The 15,323-nt window shown below is 43.4% G+C and overlaps 1 protein-coding gene across 1 annotated transcript in view; it reads left to right on the plus strand.

The window, feature by feature from the left end:
• The window catches only part of ITGA8 (integrin subunit alpha 8), a 244,324-nt gene extending 229,653 nt beyond the window's left edge, over positions 1 to 14,671 (plus strand). Inside the window, exons 29-30 of the mRNA XM_073677424.1 lie at positions 4,160 to 4,282; positions 10,686 to 14,671. Of these exons, the coding sequence (XP_073533525.1) occupies positions 4,160 to 4,282; positions 10,686 to 10,772 (210 nt within the window). The 3' untranslated portion in view covers positions 10,773 to 14,671. The remainder of the gene's footprint in view (positions 1 to 4,159; positions 4,283 to 10,685) is intronic.
• Positions 14,672 to 15,323: the final 652 nt, after the last annotated feature.

A 15,323-nucleotide genomic window follows, 5' to 3' on the forward strand; every position in this document is an offset into this window, starting at 1 on the left:
ATAGAGGGATATATAAGGAGGGCACCAACTAGGATCAGGGTCAGACGCAGAGAGTAAGTCAGATGCAGAGGACAAGCCTGCAGAAAGAAACAACAGCCCTGGAGAGAGAGTGGAGTAAAGAAGGAGACCCAGAGGGGGACAAAGAAGGGACCCAAGAACCCAAATAAGAACACCGGGTGAGGAGTCAGCAGAAGGGTACCGGAACCCAAGCTGGTGGGGGTAAAGACATTCCCCAGCCAGAGACCGGAGACCGTGGGCAGAGTCTGTCACGGTCACCCACTACATTCACCCTGAAGGCACACCACATGGAGGGTCAGGGAACCTGAGGCCAAAGGTTGCCCAACAGAAGGCCCGAGGGAGCTGGATTTAGGTGAATCACTGGTGGGGACGGCTGAAGAAAGGACAGAGGGAGAGCTCAGGGCCACGCTCCGGACTTGTTTGGGGGTTGGCCGGATCCAGGACCTGGTGGACGCAGCACGGCTCGGGAGGTCACTTGGAGCTAGAGTGACCAGGAACATCTGCAGTAAGTAAAGACCCTTAACTGCACTACCCGAGTCTGTCATCATTACCGGCTGCACCGCACCACCACAACCCCCATCCTCTGCGCCTGTCCCCTCTGAGGCTATACCCCTCCCGTTGGGGGTTATCCCACCAAGCTGCGCATCCACCATCAGCCTCAGCGGACCCTGCTGCAGCGGCGGCCACAGTGACCGCATCACAACGGGTGGCGTAGTCGACACAACGAACTTTAATAACATCAGTAAAGACTGCCACATAACCCTGAGCTTGACGCCCTGGGCACGGGACCGGGTCACAGCCGCTCGGAGACTACAACCCCCCCCCATCTGATCCGGTGCCGGGTATTCCCCTCAAAACGGAATATGTCCCAGGGGGCGCGTCACAAGCAACCCGAAAGTATAATTATGCAGAGACCATGCAGTATCATTTATGGGCTGTGCCTGGTATCTCATCCCCATTCTGGTGGATCGGACTGAACTTCAGTCCGCAGACACAACCAGCAGATCGGCACTTTTCCAGGACTCTGTCTTTAAGATCCCACCTTAGTAAGATGGGCCTTTCTCTGTTTTTGCCCCACTAAAGCATCAATCTTGACGACCAATCTTTAAATAATAGATTTCAGAAGTTCACAGTCGTTTTTTGAGCATTGAATCCACCACCTATTGAATGTGTATGGTGGCACATAACATCACTCTGGTATCTACACTCTAATTTTTATTGATGCCTCACCCAGGTAGAGTGCTGCAGAGGGCGACCTTGGTCATTAAAAAGGTTTTTGGAAAATAATACATTACCGCCAGTCTTTTTCAGGTGAGGTCTAACCCCTGGGACCCTATCAATCAGCAGTATGAGCGGCCACGTCATTGTCAGTGTGAGTTCGCGCTCATCTCATCTCACTGCATAGAGGATCACAGAGTAGTGAGTGGCCGCTGGAGACAGGAGAAATGAGAGTCTGACTGCACTGATTTTGGAGATCTCGATGGTCAACCCCTCTAGAGAACAATCGTTGATTGCTTATCAAAGAAAGATCATCAAAGTTTTGCTCCAGGGAAATCTCAAATTATACAGTGATGCTGGGAAATGACATTACTGCATGATTGGTGGGGATTAGAGTTGAGCAAAAAGATTTCCAGGACCTTGGTTCAGCATTTCCAGGACCTTGGTTCAGCATTTACAGGACCTTGGTTCAGCATTTACAGGACCTTGGTTCAGCATCCACTTCAGTGCCGGTTAGCAGCTTTGACCAGGGTAGTGGGAACATTCAAAAAGAAAGCACAGCAGCACTCTGTAAAGGCCAAGATATATGCAAACACAGAGAACATAAGATCTAAACTGCATTATTGCTAAATAAAATATACTTACAAAAAAATGAAGGTTCTTAGCTCATAAATTGGCCAATTCATGTATGCCCATCAACTACGGCAAGGTGACCTCCGCAGCATGATGGGTAACTATCCTCCTAAACATGTCTCTCTTGGGCTATAAGCCTACAGTACATTTTATTTAGCAATAATGCAGTTTAGATCTTATGTTCTCAGTGTTTGCATATATCTGGGCCCTTACATTGTGCTGCTGTGCTTTCTTTTTGTATGTTATCCAGTCATTGCAGCGTGCACCTGTTCACACTATATGGAGATGCTGGTCAGGTTTTTTGTTTTCTTGCAGCTTACCATGGAGGTTGTGACTGTCTCCTTTTCTGACTCTGCACTCCACCCATCAGCCCAAGGGTGCTGTTAATTAGTGTTGGTTTCTACCTGCCCACTTAAAATTGTAGGCTTATAGCCCAAGAGAGGCATGTTTAGGAGGATAGTTACCCATCATGCTGCGGAGGTCACCTTGCCATAGTTGATGGGCATTCATGAATTGGTCAATTTATGCCCTAAGAACCTTCATTTTTTGTAAGTACATTTTATTTAGCAATAATGTAGTTTATGTTCTCAGTGTTTGCATATATCTTGGCCTTTACAGAGTGCTGCTGTGCTTTCTTTTTGTATGTTATGCAGTCATTGCATCGTGCACCTGTTCACACTATATGGAGGTGCTGGTCAGGTTTTTTGTTTTCTTGCAGTGTAGTGGGAACGTCTTCAGGCAGCCCTCGAATGCCGGCATCTTAGGCGCCTTTTGTGGCCCCTGCGACCTCATGATGTTGCGTCCAGCCACATGTCAGGACATCATAGGGGCATAGTAATCATAAAAGATGTCTAGGTGCCGGTATTAAAGAGTCAGACACTTATTTGTTCCAACTGACAGGAAGTAGCAATATGGATGCCGACCTGAGTCCTGTGAATCATTTTCATCCCAGAAGTTAAACCCCCCAACTAGCATAAAGTGAGGAGTATCCTGAGAATAAAGAGGAGTCAGTGCTGGTATAACCTTCATTGTTTTCTCCCTGTACAGTGGCCAGCGGGCACCCAATGCACTATGTCCACATTCAAGAGAATGGGGATTTCTACTGTTCCATGAACAATTGGGCACCTAGGGCTGCTGGCAGATTTCTCAAGATTAGTAATTGACCTCCTAGCAATATGCCATCATTTTATGAAATGGGATACTCCTTTTAAAGAGGACCTGTCACCAGGGCAAAAGTGGGCAATTTTTGCTCTGATTTTATTCCTGCTGCTCATCTGATTATTCAGTTTTTTGTGTTTTGTAAATCTGCCAGAGATATGAGCCTTTTCATTTACTGCAAATTTTCATGGTCTTTATCAAGGGGGCGTTGCCCTTGTAGTAATGATGCGGAGCAGCCTAAAGACACGCCCCAGAGGATCTGTGAGCCATGCCCCCTAGGTAAAGATTCAAAATAGCACTAAATTAAAAGGCCCATATCTCTTGGAATTGTATGGCAGATTAAAAAAGAACAAAAATCTGAATACTCAGAGGAGCAGTGGGGATAAAACAAGATAAAAAAAAACTGACCACTTTTGCCATGTTGACAGGTCTTCTTTATCATTCCTCAGTCATCAAATTTGGCTCTTTTTTTCTTGCTAGAAGGATCCTTTAGAGCTGCAATACCCTCGGATATCACAGTGACATTTTGTTTTTGGCTTCTGGCAATAAGAAATGATTTACGGCCTTCACTCTAAGCAAATGTGTGATTTCCCATAAAGTGTGCTTATATAAGGACACAGTAGTGCAAAAACAATGGAGCATCTCTCTCCTGTGTTCACATCAGCCAAGAAAACCAAATGTCATCTTAAAGTTTACAGGCAAGGTTTCAAAGTTCTGACTTACTTGTTTTTTTACTTTTTCTCATGGCAGTAATGTAAATTAATTTTTTATTCAATTGCACTAAAGTGTATATTTAACCTTTCAGCCATCAGATATGAAAGATTTATGGTTTCCTAGAGAGCTGAGCATGGGCTTAAGAGTTCTTCTTCTGCTCCCATAAAGGAAGTTCTCCCCCATTTATCACTGTATATAATTATGTTTGCATGATTCTGGAGTTTTTTAACGTCTTCCAAAATCCAGTATAGATTACAGATCTCACCAGGAAAGTACTTTGCGAATCGTGTTCAATGGGATTGTTCTTTATGACTTCCACTCCTCCAGTTTTCCTGTTTAAGTTAAGACCGAGTGATGAGAACTATGTGGACGCAGATGACTTATAGATTTTTATTTTTCTTCTTGTGCTTTCTTGCAGATAAAGACATCAGTGATTTGGACAACTCCAAACATAGCGTTCTTCATCCCTCTTTGGGTCATCATTCTGGCCATTCTACTAGGGTTGTTGGTTTTAGCCATACTTACTGTAGTCATGTGGAAGGTAAGAGATAAGTAATGGATTATTGTTCTGTTTTTGGAAAAAGGGTCCATATATCACATTTGGCTTCTTAACTTTGACAAAGTTGATAGAAGCCGACAAACATTGAAGTCATGGAGGCAGCATTAATAAGGCTCGATTCACATTGCTCAGCTCCTAGCCAACGTTATCCAGAGGGCTCCGGTAAATAACCAGTTGACAACATTGCAATGTTAATATACTTGCAGTCCACGGCATTGCATACTGCACATCTTCATCGTTTTCCTAGGGTCTACCATGGATTTCAGCTGTGGAAATACGAGTTGTCCCTATTATTGCACCTGTAGTATGGCTTGTCTTACTGCAACACATAATGATTGCCACCACTGTGCCCCTTACGTAGTAAAATGCCTCCTTTGTGCCCTCTAGATGGTAAAACAAACCTCTAGAATATATTAACGCCCTGTGCGAGTGCCCTAAAAAACAGTGCCCACATTTTGCTCCTAGAAAGTAATAATGACCCCTGTGCCCCTTTGACCGTCACAATCCCCTGAGGGCCCCTATAACAATGAGTGCCCGCTTAATATTTAATATTGTCCTGAGTCTCTCCCCTGTACAGCTCCCCTCTACACAGTATGATGCTCTCTCATACACAGTATAATCCCCCCACAGCTCCCCTCTACACAGTATGATGCTCTCTCATACACAGTATAATGCCCCCACAGCTCCCCTCTACACAGTATGATGCTCTCTCATACACAGTATAATGCCCCCACAGCTCCCCTCTACACAGTATGATGCTCTCTCATACACAGTATAATGCCCCCACAGCTCCCCTCTACACAGTATGATGCTCTCTCATACACAGTATAATGCCCCCACAGCTCCCCTCTACACAGTATGATGCTCTCTCATACACAGTATAATGCCCCCACAGCTCCCCTCTACACAGTATGATGCTCTCTCATACACAGTATAATGCCCCCACAGCTCCCCTCTACACAGTATGATGCTCTCTCATACACAGTATAATGCCCCCACAGCTCCCCTCTACACAGTATGATGCTCTCTCATACACAGTATAATGCCCCCACAGCTCCCCTCTACACAGTATGATGCTCTCTCATACACAGTATAATGCCCCCACAGCTCCCCTCTACACAGTATAATGCTCTCTCATACACAGTATAATGCCCCCACAGCTCCCCTCTACACAGTATGATGCTCTCTCATACACAGTATAATGCCCCCACAGCTCCCCTCTACACAGTATGATGCTCTCTCATACACAGTATAATCCCCCCACAGCTCCCCTCTACACAGTATGATGCTCTCTCATACACAGTATAATGCCCCCACAGCTCCCCTCTACACAGTATAATGCTCTCTCATACACAGTATAATGCCCCCACAGCTCCCCTCTACACAGTATGATGCTCTCTTAGGGTATGTGCCCACGATGCAGACTTGAAGCAGAAATTTCCTGAGCATTTCTGCATCTCCTTGGCAGAAAAAACGCATGCAGATTTTACATGCGTTTTTTTCAGCGTTTTTACATGCTTTTATGCATGTTTTTTTTCAAGCGTTTTTCCAAGCGATTTTGAGCATCACTTGGAAAAGGGCTTGACAAGTTGGTCACACAATATAAATCCATGCAAGTGGCATGGATTTATATTGTGTGACCAACTTAAAGGAAATTTCTACTTCAAATGCTGCATCTAAAGTAAAAAAAAAGAATTAAAAAGTAAAAAGAAATAAAAAACCTAATATTGACCTCTCCGGTGGCCCCCGGTCTCCTCCCGTCCTCTCTCCTCGGCGTCCTGCGGTGTACTGGAAGGACCTGCGGTGACATCATTTAGTCAGCAGATGTCAGCAGTCGCATGACCATCAGCTGACTAAATGACATCACCGCAGGTCCTGCCAGTACACCGCGGGCCGCCGAGTAGAGAGGATCGCCACCGGGAGGACACCAGAGAGGTGACTATGAATATTTTTTTTTATTTTTTACTTTATAATTCTTTTTAACTTGCAGGTACGATGGTACCCGGGTCGGATGAGAGTCTCCTCTTCTCCAGACCTGGGTACCATCCGCGCATTGAACCGCATAATATCTGCATGTATACATGCGGATATTATGCGGTTCAATGCAAGTCAATGGGCGCGATTTCGCCGCGAAATCGCGCCCAAATTGGTTGTGCTGCGGATTTTTCCGCAATGAAAATCTTCAGCGGAAATTTCTGCAGCATGTGCACAGCACATGCGGATTATCATTGGGATACATCCCAAACCTCTTACCAAGCAATTTTAATGGGTTTCTGCAGCGGAGATGCCGCCGCAGAAATGCATTAAATCCGCATCGTGGGCACACAGCCTTATACACAGTATAATGCCCCCACAGCTCCCCTATACACAATATGATGTCCCTACAGCTCTCCTCTACACAGTATGATGCTCCGCTATACACAGTATAATGGCCCCCACACTGTATAATGGCCCCTTAGTAGCACCTGCACAGTATACTGGCTCCTTAGTAGCACCCAAACTGTTCGATGGACCCCAACACTGTACAATGGCCCTACTGTATGATTGCCCCGACAGTAGCCCCCACACTGTATCATGCCCTTACTCAGTACGATGGCCCCACATTAGCTCCCACTGTATGATGGCCCCGCATTAGATCCCACTGTATGATGGCCTCCTCACTGTTTGATGGCCCTTACAGTAGTCCCCACACTCTATGATGGTCCCCTCAGTAACCCCCACACTGTATCATTACCCCCTATGTAGCCCCCACTCTGTATAATGGCCTCTTTAGTAGCCCCCACACTGTATCAAGGCCCCCTATGTAGCCTCCACACTGTATCATTGCCCCCTTACAAGCCCTCACACTGTATCATGGCCCCCTTGTTAGCCCCCGCACTCTAAGATGGCCCCCTTAGTAGCCCCCACACACTATGATGGCCCCTTTAGTAGCCCCCACTATGTATGATGGCCTCCCATTAGTAGCCCTAAGTATGTATGATGGCCTCCCCTTAGTAGACCCCACTATTTTTCCAGGGCCACCTTAGTAGCCCTCACTATTTATGAGGGTCCCCCTTAGTAGCCCTCACTATTTATAAGGGCCCCCTTAGTAGTTCCCACTATTTATAGGGGCGCCTTTAGTAGCCCCCACTATTTTTGCAGGGCCTCTTAGTAGCACCCACACATAATGGCCATCACACAATTTTAAAAGAAAAAAATGAATATCATATACTCACGTTACCCCGGCGATTCCAGCTGCAGACAGCGGCAGGTCCTGGGCAGACAGAGCTGGTGACGTCATCACGCTGGGACTCACATCCTGTGCGTGTCGAGGCATGATGATGTCATCATGTCTCTCTGCCCTGGACCTGCCGTTCTGTAGGCTGCAGGCCTAAAGCGACATGCGGCCTACAGAACAGAGCATGGCCGTGCATGGAGATCATTTCTCCCTGCTCTGCCGCAGAGTTTAACTGTATCGGTGTGCTGCACACGCCAATATAGTTAAAGGTAGCAGTAGCTCCGGGTGTGCCCCTCCAAGTCAGGGGCCCGGGGCCACTGCACCCTATGCCCTCCCCACCCTCCCACAGTAGCTGCTGGGTCTATATATGTTGCCGGATCTGACTTGGACATGGTCAGTACCCTCTCAACATGAAGCAACTCAAAGCTTTCTTGTTCCAAAATTGGAATTGCTAGGCCAAAAAAGCATTAAAATAAAAGAAAAAATGCTTAGACTGGATTAAGATGGATTTGTGCAAGGTTCCTCGATGGATACTTGGATGCCCTTATGGTTGGAGAGAGAGGGGGGGGACATTTCTGGCTGAAGACCCCTTAAGAACAATTAATTCTCTAGACTATTATAAAGTCAATTTCCATCTTCCATCATAAGACTGTTCGCCAAAATACCGATGTAAACTGTAACCATAAAGATGGTGCCTCATCGCTTTGTGTTATAAAATACAGGATTTCTTTTACTGCAAAAAGCAACGACGTGCAATTTACAGGCATTCGGGGATTAAAGAAAAAACATATTTCTCTAGGAATGCTCCTCTTATAATGAGTTTACAACATTATAGTAGTATAGCCGTGCAGCCAGAGCGCAGCCGGGGCCCTGGGGTTAAAGTCGCCTGCTACATCCATCAGCTTCGGGGGGAAAAAAGAGAAATTTGATTTTTTTATATTGTTAAAACAGGTAGACAGGAAATGTGCGTTTCAAAGCCATTTTTAATGGCTCTAGAATTGGTGTGCTTTTGTTTTTCTTTGTAGAGATTTTTTTCATTGTTTCTCTTTAACAAAAAGTTTTCTAAATTTTTTAGGTAAATTGAAGCAAATTTAAGCATATAAAACTATTTCTTTGACGGTACAAACTGCGTCAGAGTTATCATAGTTTTTTTGATAAAACTATCTAGTTTTAAGACTCTTGAAATTCACACCACCTATTAGTTGGCTTACTTTGTGCTAGATATGTGCGCCACAATTTTGGCACATTTTTCTGGACACATGGTGGCGGACGTTAAGCTGCATCCCTTTTCTGATAAATTAGACCCCTTTTAGCAAAGGTCACATCCCCCTATCCAGACAACTTATTAAAAATGTCTAAAACACATGGTAAATATGGTGCAAGTCATTAAAAACAATAATTTTTTAGCTCAGATTAGTCCAAAATTCCGGCATATTTAGCTTGATAAATTATCCCTGAGTGTTTAAATTCCATCAATTTAATTGTGTTAATATATAAGAGTGGATCACCACTTTCTGTGTGGTCTATGTTGGTTTTCAGACATAATGGGTGGTGGACTATCAGAGCAGGAAAGGCACGAATATCTGATAGGTGGGAACCTGACCTCTGGACGCTTCCTGAACTTTTTGTAACTTCAATAAACTTAGGGTATGTGCCCACAATCAGGAATAACAGTGTTTTGGACGCAGCTCACCTGTGCTGCGTCCAAAACGCTGTGTTCTACATTACAAGCAATGTGAATCCCATGCTCATTATGCTTCTTTTTGACGCTGCGTGAACTCACCTGCGGTGCGGGTTTACAAGCCGCAGCATGTTGATTTCTGTAGCAGAGACGTAAGTCTCCGCTGCAGATTTTGACTAATTGAATGTCATTACATGCGGTGGATCTGCATGTACTGACAAACAAGTCCAGCAATTAGAACGCAGCATTTTGGACGCAGCGAAAATATGCTGCATCCAGTGCGATGCTGGTTCCTGATGTGGGGACGTAGCCTTAGAGAGAGACATTTTTGTGTGCAGCCACCTCTTCACCTATAGGAACTTACTGCCAGCATCATTGAATTTCCAAAGACAGGGCAAAGGACACCTCAATCTCTTAATATCATGGAATTCCACCTGTGAAAAAAGTCATAAATGTCTGTAGAAACATAGTTACATAGGTTGAAAAAAAGACACTATTTACATCAAGTTCACCCTTTCTCCACCAGTTATACATTATCTATCGCTAGATTATTTATCTCCCACAATGCCATTTATTGTGAGAAAAGCCTCCAGCCCTTTTATAAAAGCTGTTATATCTGCCTCTTGTGGTCGGGCATTCCATAGTCTGACTGCTCTGACTGTAAAGAACCCTTTCCTATTTAGCTGCCGAATCGTCTTTCTTCCATACTTAATGAGTGCCCTCTGGTCCTTTGTAAGGTCTTTGGAAGGAATAAGTCATGTGCCAGTCCTTTGTATTGACCACCCAAGCATTTATACATTTAAATGAGATTCACCTTTAAAGGGGTTGTCCAGGATTGGGGCTCAAGTCTGCAGTCACACTGTGTGTGACTGCAGACTTGTAAATTCTAACAGTACGAGCTGTAAGGATTCTCCATAGCCAGCGCCGGGAGTGGGCAGTCATATGAACGCAAGTATGTGATTTGTATACTTCCGGCCACATTCCGATTACACATGTCCAACTTTGTTCACAGTCAATCACATCATAGAAATTATGACATCAGCAGAAGAGGATGATGTTGACCTTGTTGGAGAAAGTCACCAATTCACTCCTAAGACTTCCTTGTAAGTCTTTATGGAATTTAATGTTGACATTTCACACATTCCTGACACCAGACAAAGTGCTAGGTCTGATTTATTTCTCCAGTTAAAAAGATGTTCCCACTAAGAACATTTATCACCCATCCACATAATAGGTAATAATTGTTTTTCTGCTAGGCATCCAACCCTAAAATCCTTATCAATCACTAGAACAGAGAACTTAAGTCTCCTATTCCTCCTTACCACATGACCATGCCGTTGAGCATGCCCATTGCCGCTCCATTCAAAGTCTGTTGGGCAGACTGAATGGCTAAGCACCGGTACTGCCAAACCAAAAAGCATAATAGCTAAAGTCAAAAATTCTGCAAATCTCAATGCTAACATTCTTTTGTTAATTTCTTTTTTAAGTGTGGATTCTTCGACCGGGCAAGACCGCCACAGGAAGATGTAACCGATGACACAGAAAAATTAACAAACAAGACATCTGAAGCATGAGAGCTAGCAAACTGCTGTAAGACTGCTAATGTGGAGGCCAAAGATTGAATGTACCTGCATCGCCACTTTGCCGCGTTGCATCCGAGTTGCGCTGTACCAACCACTCAAGGAACATTTTTGTTCAACGATGCCTTAAAAAAATGATTCCTTCAACAACACAGATGGAGTTTTTACTTGAATCTTTGCTGGTTTCTTGCAGATGAGTTGCGTGATGTGTGCTCCAGAGACTTGTGAGAGTAACAAAAACTGTAAGGCAGTGCCTTTATTACTGTACCGGGAAGTAGACTTTTCTGACCAAATCTAGAACCACTACTGTTCTGTAAAGATCTGGGAATGTGCTGCCCATGATGGGACAGAACTCCTTTGGATCACTGGGAAGTGTCAGATTTTGGACTATGTTTTTGAAACTGACTATAAAAGTTGGAGTTAAGAATTGTCGAATGAAGCACAAACTCCTTAGTCTTCCTCTCGAAGCTTCCAAAAAAATGTAACCGAGATCTGTAAAATATTTTATACATTTGTACAAATGTCAAAAAGTTCTTGTTTATAGATAATATGCCATTTTTACTGAATGCCAAAGCTTTACTTGACACCTACTCAGTATAACGGCTGTGACCGAATCTAAAGACATCATGCTCATTGAGGTCAATCCGCCTGGGTCAAGAGTTGGGTTTTCAAGAGTTGAGTAGATTGAATGGAACTTTTTGTGGTCTTCTCTGAATGGCTAGCGACCTCAGATCACTTTATATAACAATCACTTTATTTATATCACTTGTCACACTGTTACACTTTGACCGTATTAAGCAGTGCCTTTTTTTGTTTCGCACAGGACCAGTAGTTATGGTTTACAGGGTCTACAGAGGCTTTCCGACTACTCATGGTTGGTGATTACTTAATATTGCATTTGATCATAATAATGAACCAAGAGAGAGTGGATGAAACTAGGGTTGGTTTTAACTAGTGGCCAAGTTTGTAGCCAGACAGAATCTTCCAGGTTGTCCTGTCAAATAAACCACTAATGTCCACTTAAGAATACTCTCTTCCGTAGCCGATTATAAAGGTTTCATCAGATTTAAAGGGATAATTTTTAATTATTTTATTATTTAACGGCCTTCGGATCTGTCTCGAGTCATAGTGGCTTTATGGATGAATGCTGTGTAGGAAGATCAATCTTGTGCAAGCCTAGATAGATCCACCAGGGTCATCTCCACCTTTATCTTGATAGTATCAAGCCATTGGGATGCTAGTCTTTCTCTTCACCTTTTTCCTCCTATTCTTCCGACCATGATGTCCTTCTCCAGTGATTGCTCTCTTCGTATGATGTGTCCAAAGTAGGTAAGTCATCTTGGTGATCTTTGCTTCGATCAACGTCTGGCTTGATTTGTTCCAAAATTGATTTGTTTGTTCTTGCTATCCATGGTATTGATAACATCCTTCTCCAGCACTGCATTTGGAAGGTGTCGATTCTTCTTCTGCCTTGTTTCTTTATCGTCCAGGTTTTGCATTCATATGTTTTAAGACCTTTCCTCTATGAACAACATAAACCCAATGACAAATATCAAAGCCTCCCATTGGCCTCTATGCAGGACCTTTATGAATCTGCAGAGAAGTAAGGTTTTACCACCATACCTAGACTATGTAGATGTATCTTTAAGTAGTTGCTACTGTTCATATGTTGGGTCTGATACAACATGGTGTAAATAAAAATACTTGTGTATAGGATCTATGTAATCACAACTCCCCTGAGGGCAATCCCTTGCTGCAGTTCAGTAGATGATTGGATTACTCAGGTCCTGCAATTCAATATATGTTAAAAGCAATCTGTCATCATGTTTTTGGTCTGGTCATCATCACCACTAGCCGATTGTGCATCTTCAACGCTTTCTATAGGTGTCTATGGGTTAGTGGTGGCATTTTGGGGATCAGAAAGCTGCTAGCAGGGATTGTCTCATAAACCACATGTCTCCATTCCTTAGGATAGATGATTTATGCATGATCGCTGGGGTATGACCATTTGGACGATTACCAATGACAAAACCGAGGTTCCCAAAATCCACTGTGTGAATGAAATGATAGCGACCATAGACAGTGAATGTTTTTTATACCTCCATGCTTTGATTACCTTTAATTACACAATGTGCAATCTATTCTGTTACGTAAAGCCTATTATAAAGTCGATTACAGGGTTTGTCTCAACGTCTGTCTTCAGGAGCACACAGCTCCCCTGTCTCCCAGCTTCCTGCTGGCCAGAGGGCAGTGTGCTCCTGATGACAAGCAGTATGACTGAGCAGTTGGCCCAAATTGTTGTGATCGGAGATGCTGCAGAATCGAAGGAGTCCAGGGGCACTGAAACTGGTCAGATTCAATGATCTAGCCAGTTGTAAACTATAGAATTAAAAATCCTTCCATTCTTGGGAACAGAGAGGATTTTTAATAGAAGTTAAGTTGCAAAGTTGCTTGTTGTTACAAGCATCTTGCAATTTTATCAATTTGAGGAGATCAGGCAATTACCCTTAACATAACCCTTAAAATTACCCTTAACATGGCCATATATTACGGATATTAGACTGCTGTTTCTTCCATTCATGGAATATTGATCTGTCGGCATGATTGCCTTTTTTAATTACCCCACCCAGCAGAGACAGAAAAACTTTTTGAGAAATGTCTGCCTTTGGTCAGCCTCTGTCAAACTCATAGGTGTCACAAAGGGACACCTGCACTCGCCCACTAGAGAATGGTCTTGGGAGACTATACCCAACTTTGGGTCAAAATGAGCCTCTTTGCATGTCTAAACTTCACAGGACATTGTAACTTTTCATTGCAATATATAATAAACCCAAAACATGTTTACACTGGGATCTGATGGATCTCTTTCTGCATATTTTTGAATACCAGAGCACCAAATGCAATTATTGGGGATGACGCCATTTTGAAAAGGGACCTCATTATCCAGGGTGCGGTGTTGCAGTTGCCCCTGGACTTTCTTGGTCTTGGCCTAAGCAGCCCAAATACTTCTGATGCTCACATGCCAATATTCCCTTTTTATGTATTTTATACCCTCGGCTTTAATAGGTTGATTGAATATATTCCCTTGGCAGACAAAAAAAAGCCATAAGTGTATTCCGGTCCTTTTCATTTCTCTCATTTCTCACGTGGTCATAATCTTATTTTCAGATACGCTTTATTAGGACCTTTTCTTGGAATACACAAATCCCCTGAATGTATTTTCCATGCTCTCTCCTTCTGGCTTTAGGTCCATACATGGAGTTTGTGTCATCGGAGAGATTTTCCTTCCATTTCATTATTGTTTTTCTACTAAGCCAACCATCTCTTGTGCAAATACCATTATTCTGGGAGATGCTTGACGATAGACGTATTATCGGCCTGTGCAATGTGCAAAGGACTCTTTTTTCCAAAGCAATAAAAGAGCAAATGCGACAATGGTTTGGTTTTACTTATTTCCTCTCGTTAGAGTAACATTTACTAGAAAATTTGAAGGATTTTTTAGGGGAATTTCCAAGCACATTGGTGACCACAGTGACTACGACAAAATGACTCCCTTGTGGACTGTTAATCCATAAATGTATGGAAGCTTCGAACAAAACCACAAAGACTTGGTTCTTTTGCTGCATGTGGATACAGCGAGACCTCCAGCTTACGCAGAACCACTGCTCTAACTTTAAGGATGGGTCACTAACACAGTTGAGGTTTCTCACTGCTTTGGTCCATTGTACTTCATGGGAGAAGAACCATGGCTGTCTGCAATTCACTCACTGACATCCTCATCCTAGTATCTTGGGCGCCTCTTGCACTTACTAAGACCCGCGTCGTCATGCTGTGAGTCCTTCCATGAAGACCAGGACAGCGTAAATCTTTTTCTTCAGCTCTAGTCACTGATCTCCTCCCAAACAGTGCTGCAGTGTACCTAAGCCCCTCATACAGTTATATGAAAAAGTTTGGGCACCCCTATTAATCTTAAGCTTAATGTTTTATAAAAATTGGTGTTTTTGCAACAGCTATTTCAGTTTGATATATGTAATAACTGTTGGACACAGTAATGTTTCTGCCTTGAAATGAGGTTTATTGTACTAACAGAAAATGTGCAATCTGCACTCAAACAAAATTTGACAGGTGCATAAGTATGGGCACCCTTATCATTTTCTTGTTTTAAATACTCCTACCTACTTTTTACTGACTTACTAAAGCACTTTTTTGGTTTTGTAACCTCATTGAGCTTTGAACTTCATAGCCAGGTGTATGCAATCATGAGAAAGGCTACTTAAAGTGGCCACTTGCAAGTTGTTCTCCTGTTTGAATCTCCTCTGAAGAGTGGCATCATGGGCTCCTCAAAACAACTGTCAAATGATCTGAAAACAAAGACTATTCAACATAGTTGTTCAGGGGAAGGATACAAAAAGCTGTCTCAGAGATTTAACCTGTCAGTTTCCACTGTGAGGAACATAGTAAGGAAATGGAAGAACACAGGGACAGTTCTTGTTAAGGCCAGAAGTGGCAGGCCAAGAAAAACATCAGAAAGGCAGAGAAGAAGAA

The sequence above is a fragment of the Phyllobates terribilis genome, unplaced genomic scaffold, assembly GCF_046119375.1.
Source record: "Phyllobates terribilis strain yellow unplaced genomic scaffold, ASM4611937v1 Scaffold_4__5_contigs__length_816908805, whole genome shotgun sequence".
NCBI classification, from domain to species: Eukaryota; Metazoa; Chordata; class Amphibia; order Anura; family Dendrobatidae; genus Phyllobates; species Phyllobates terribilis.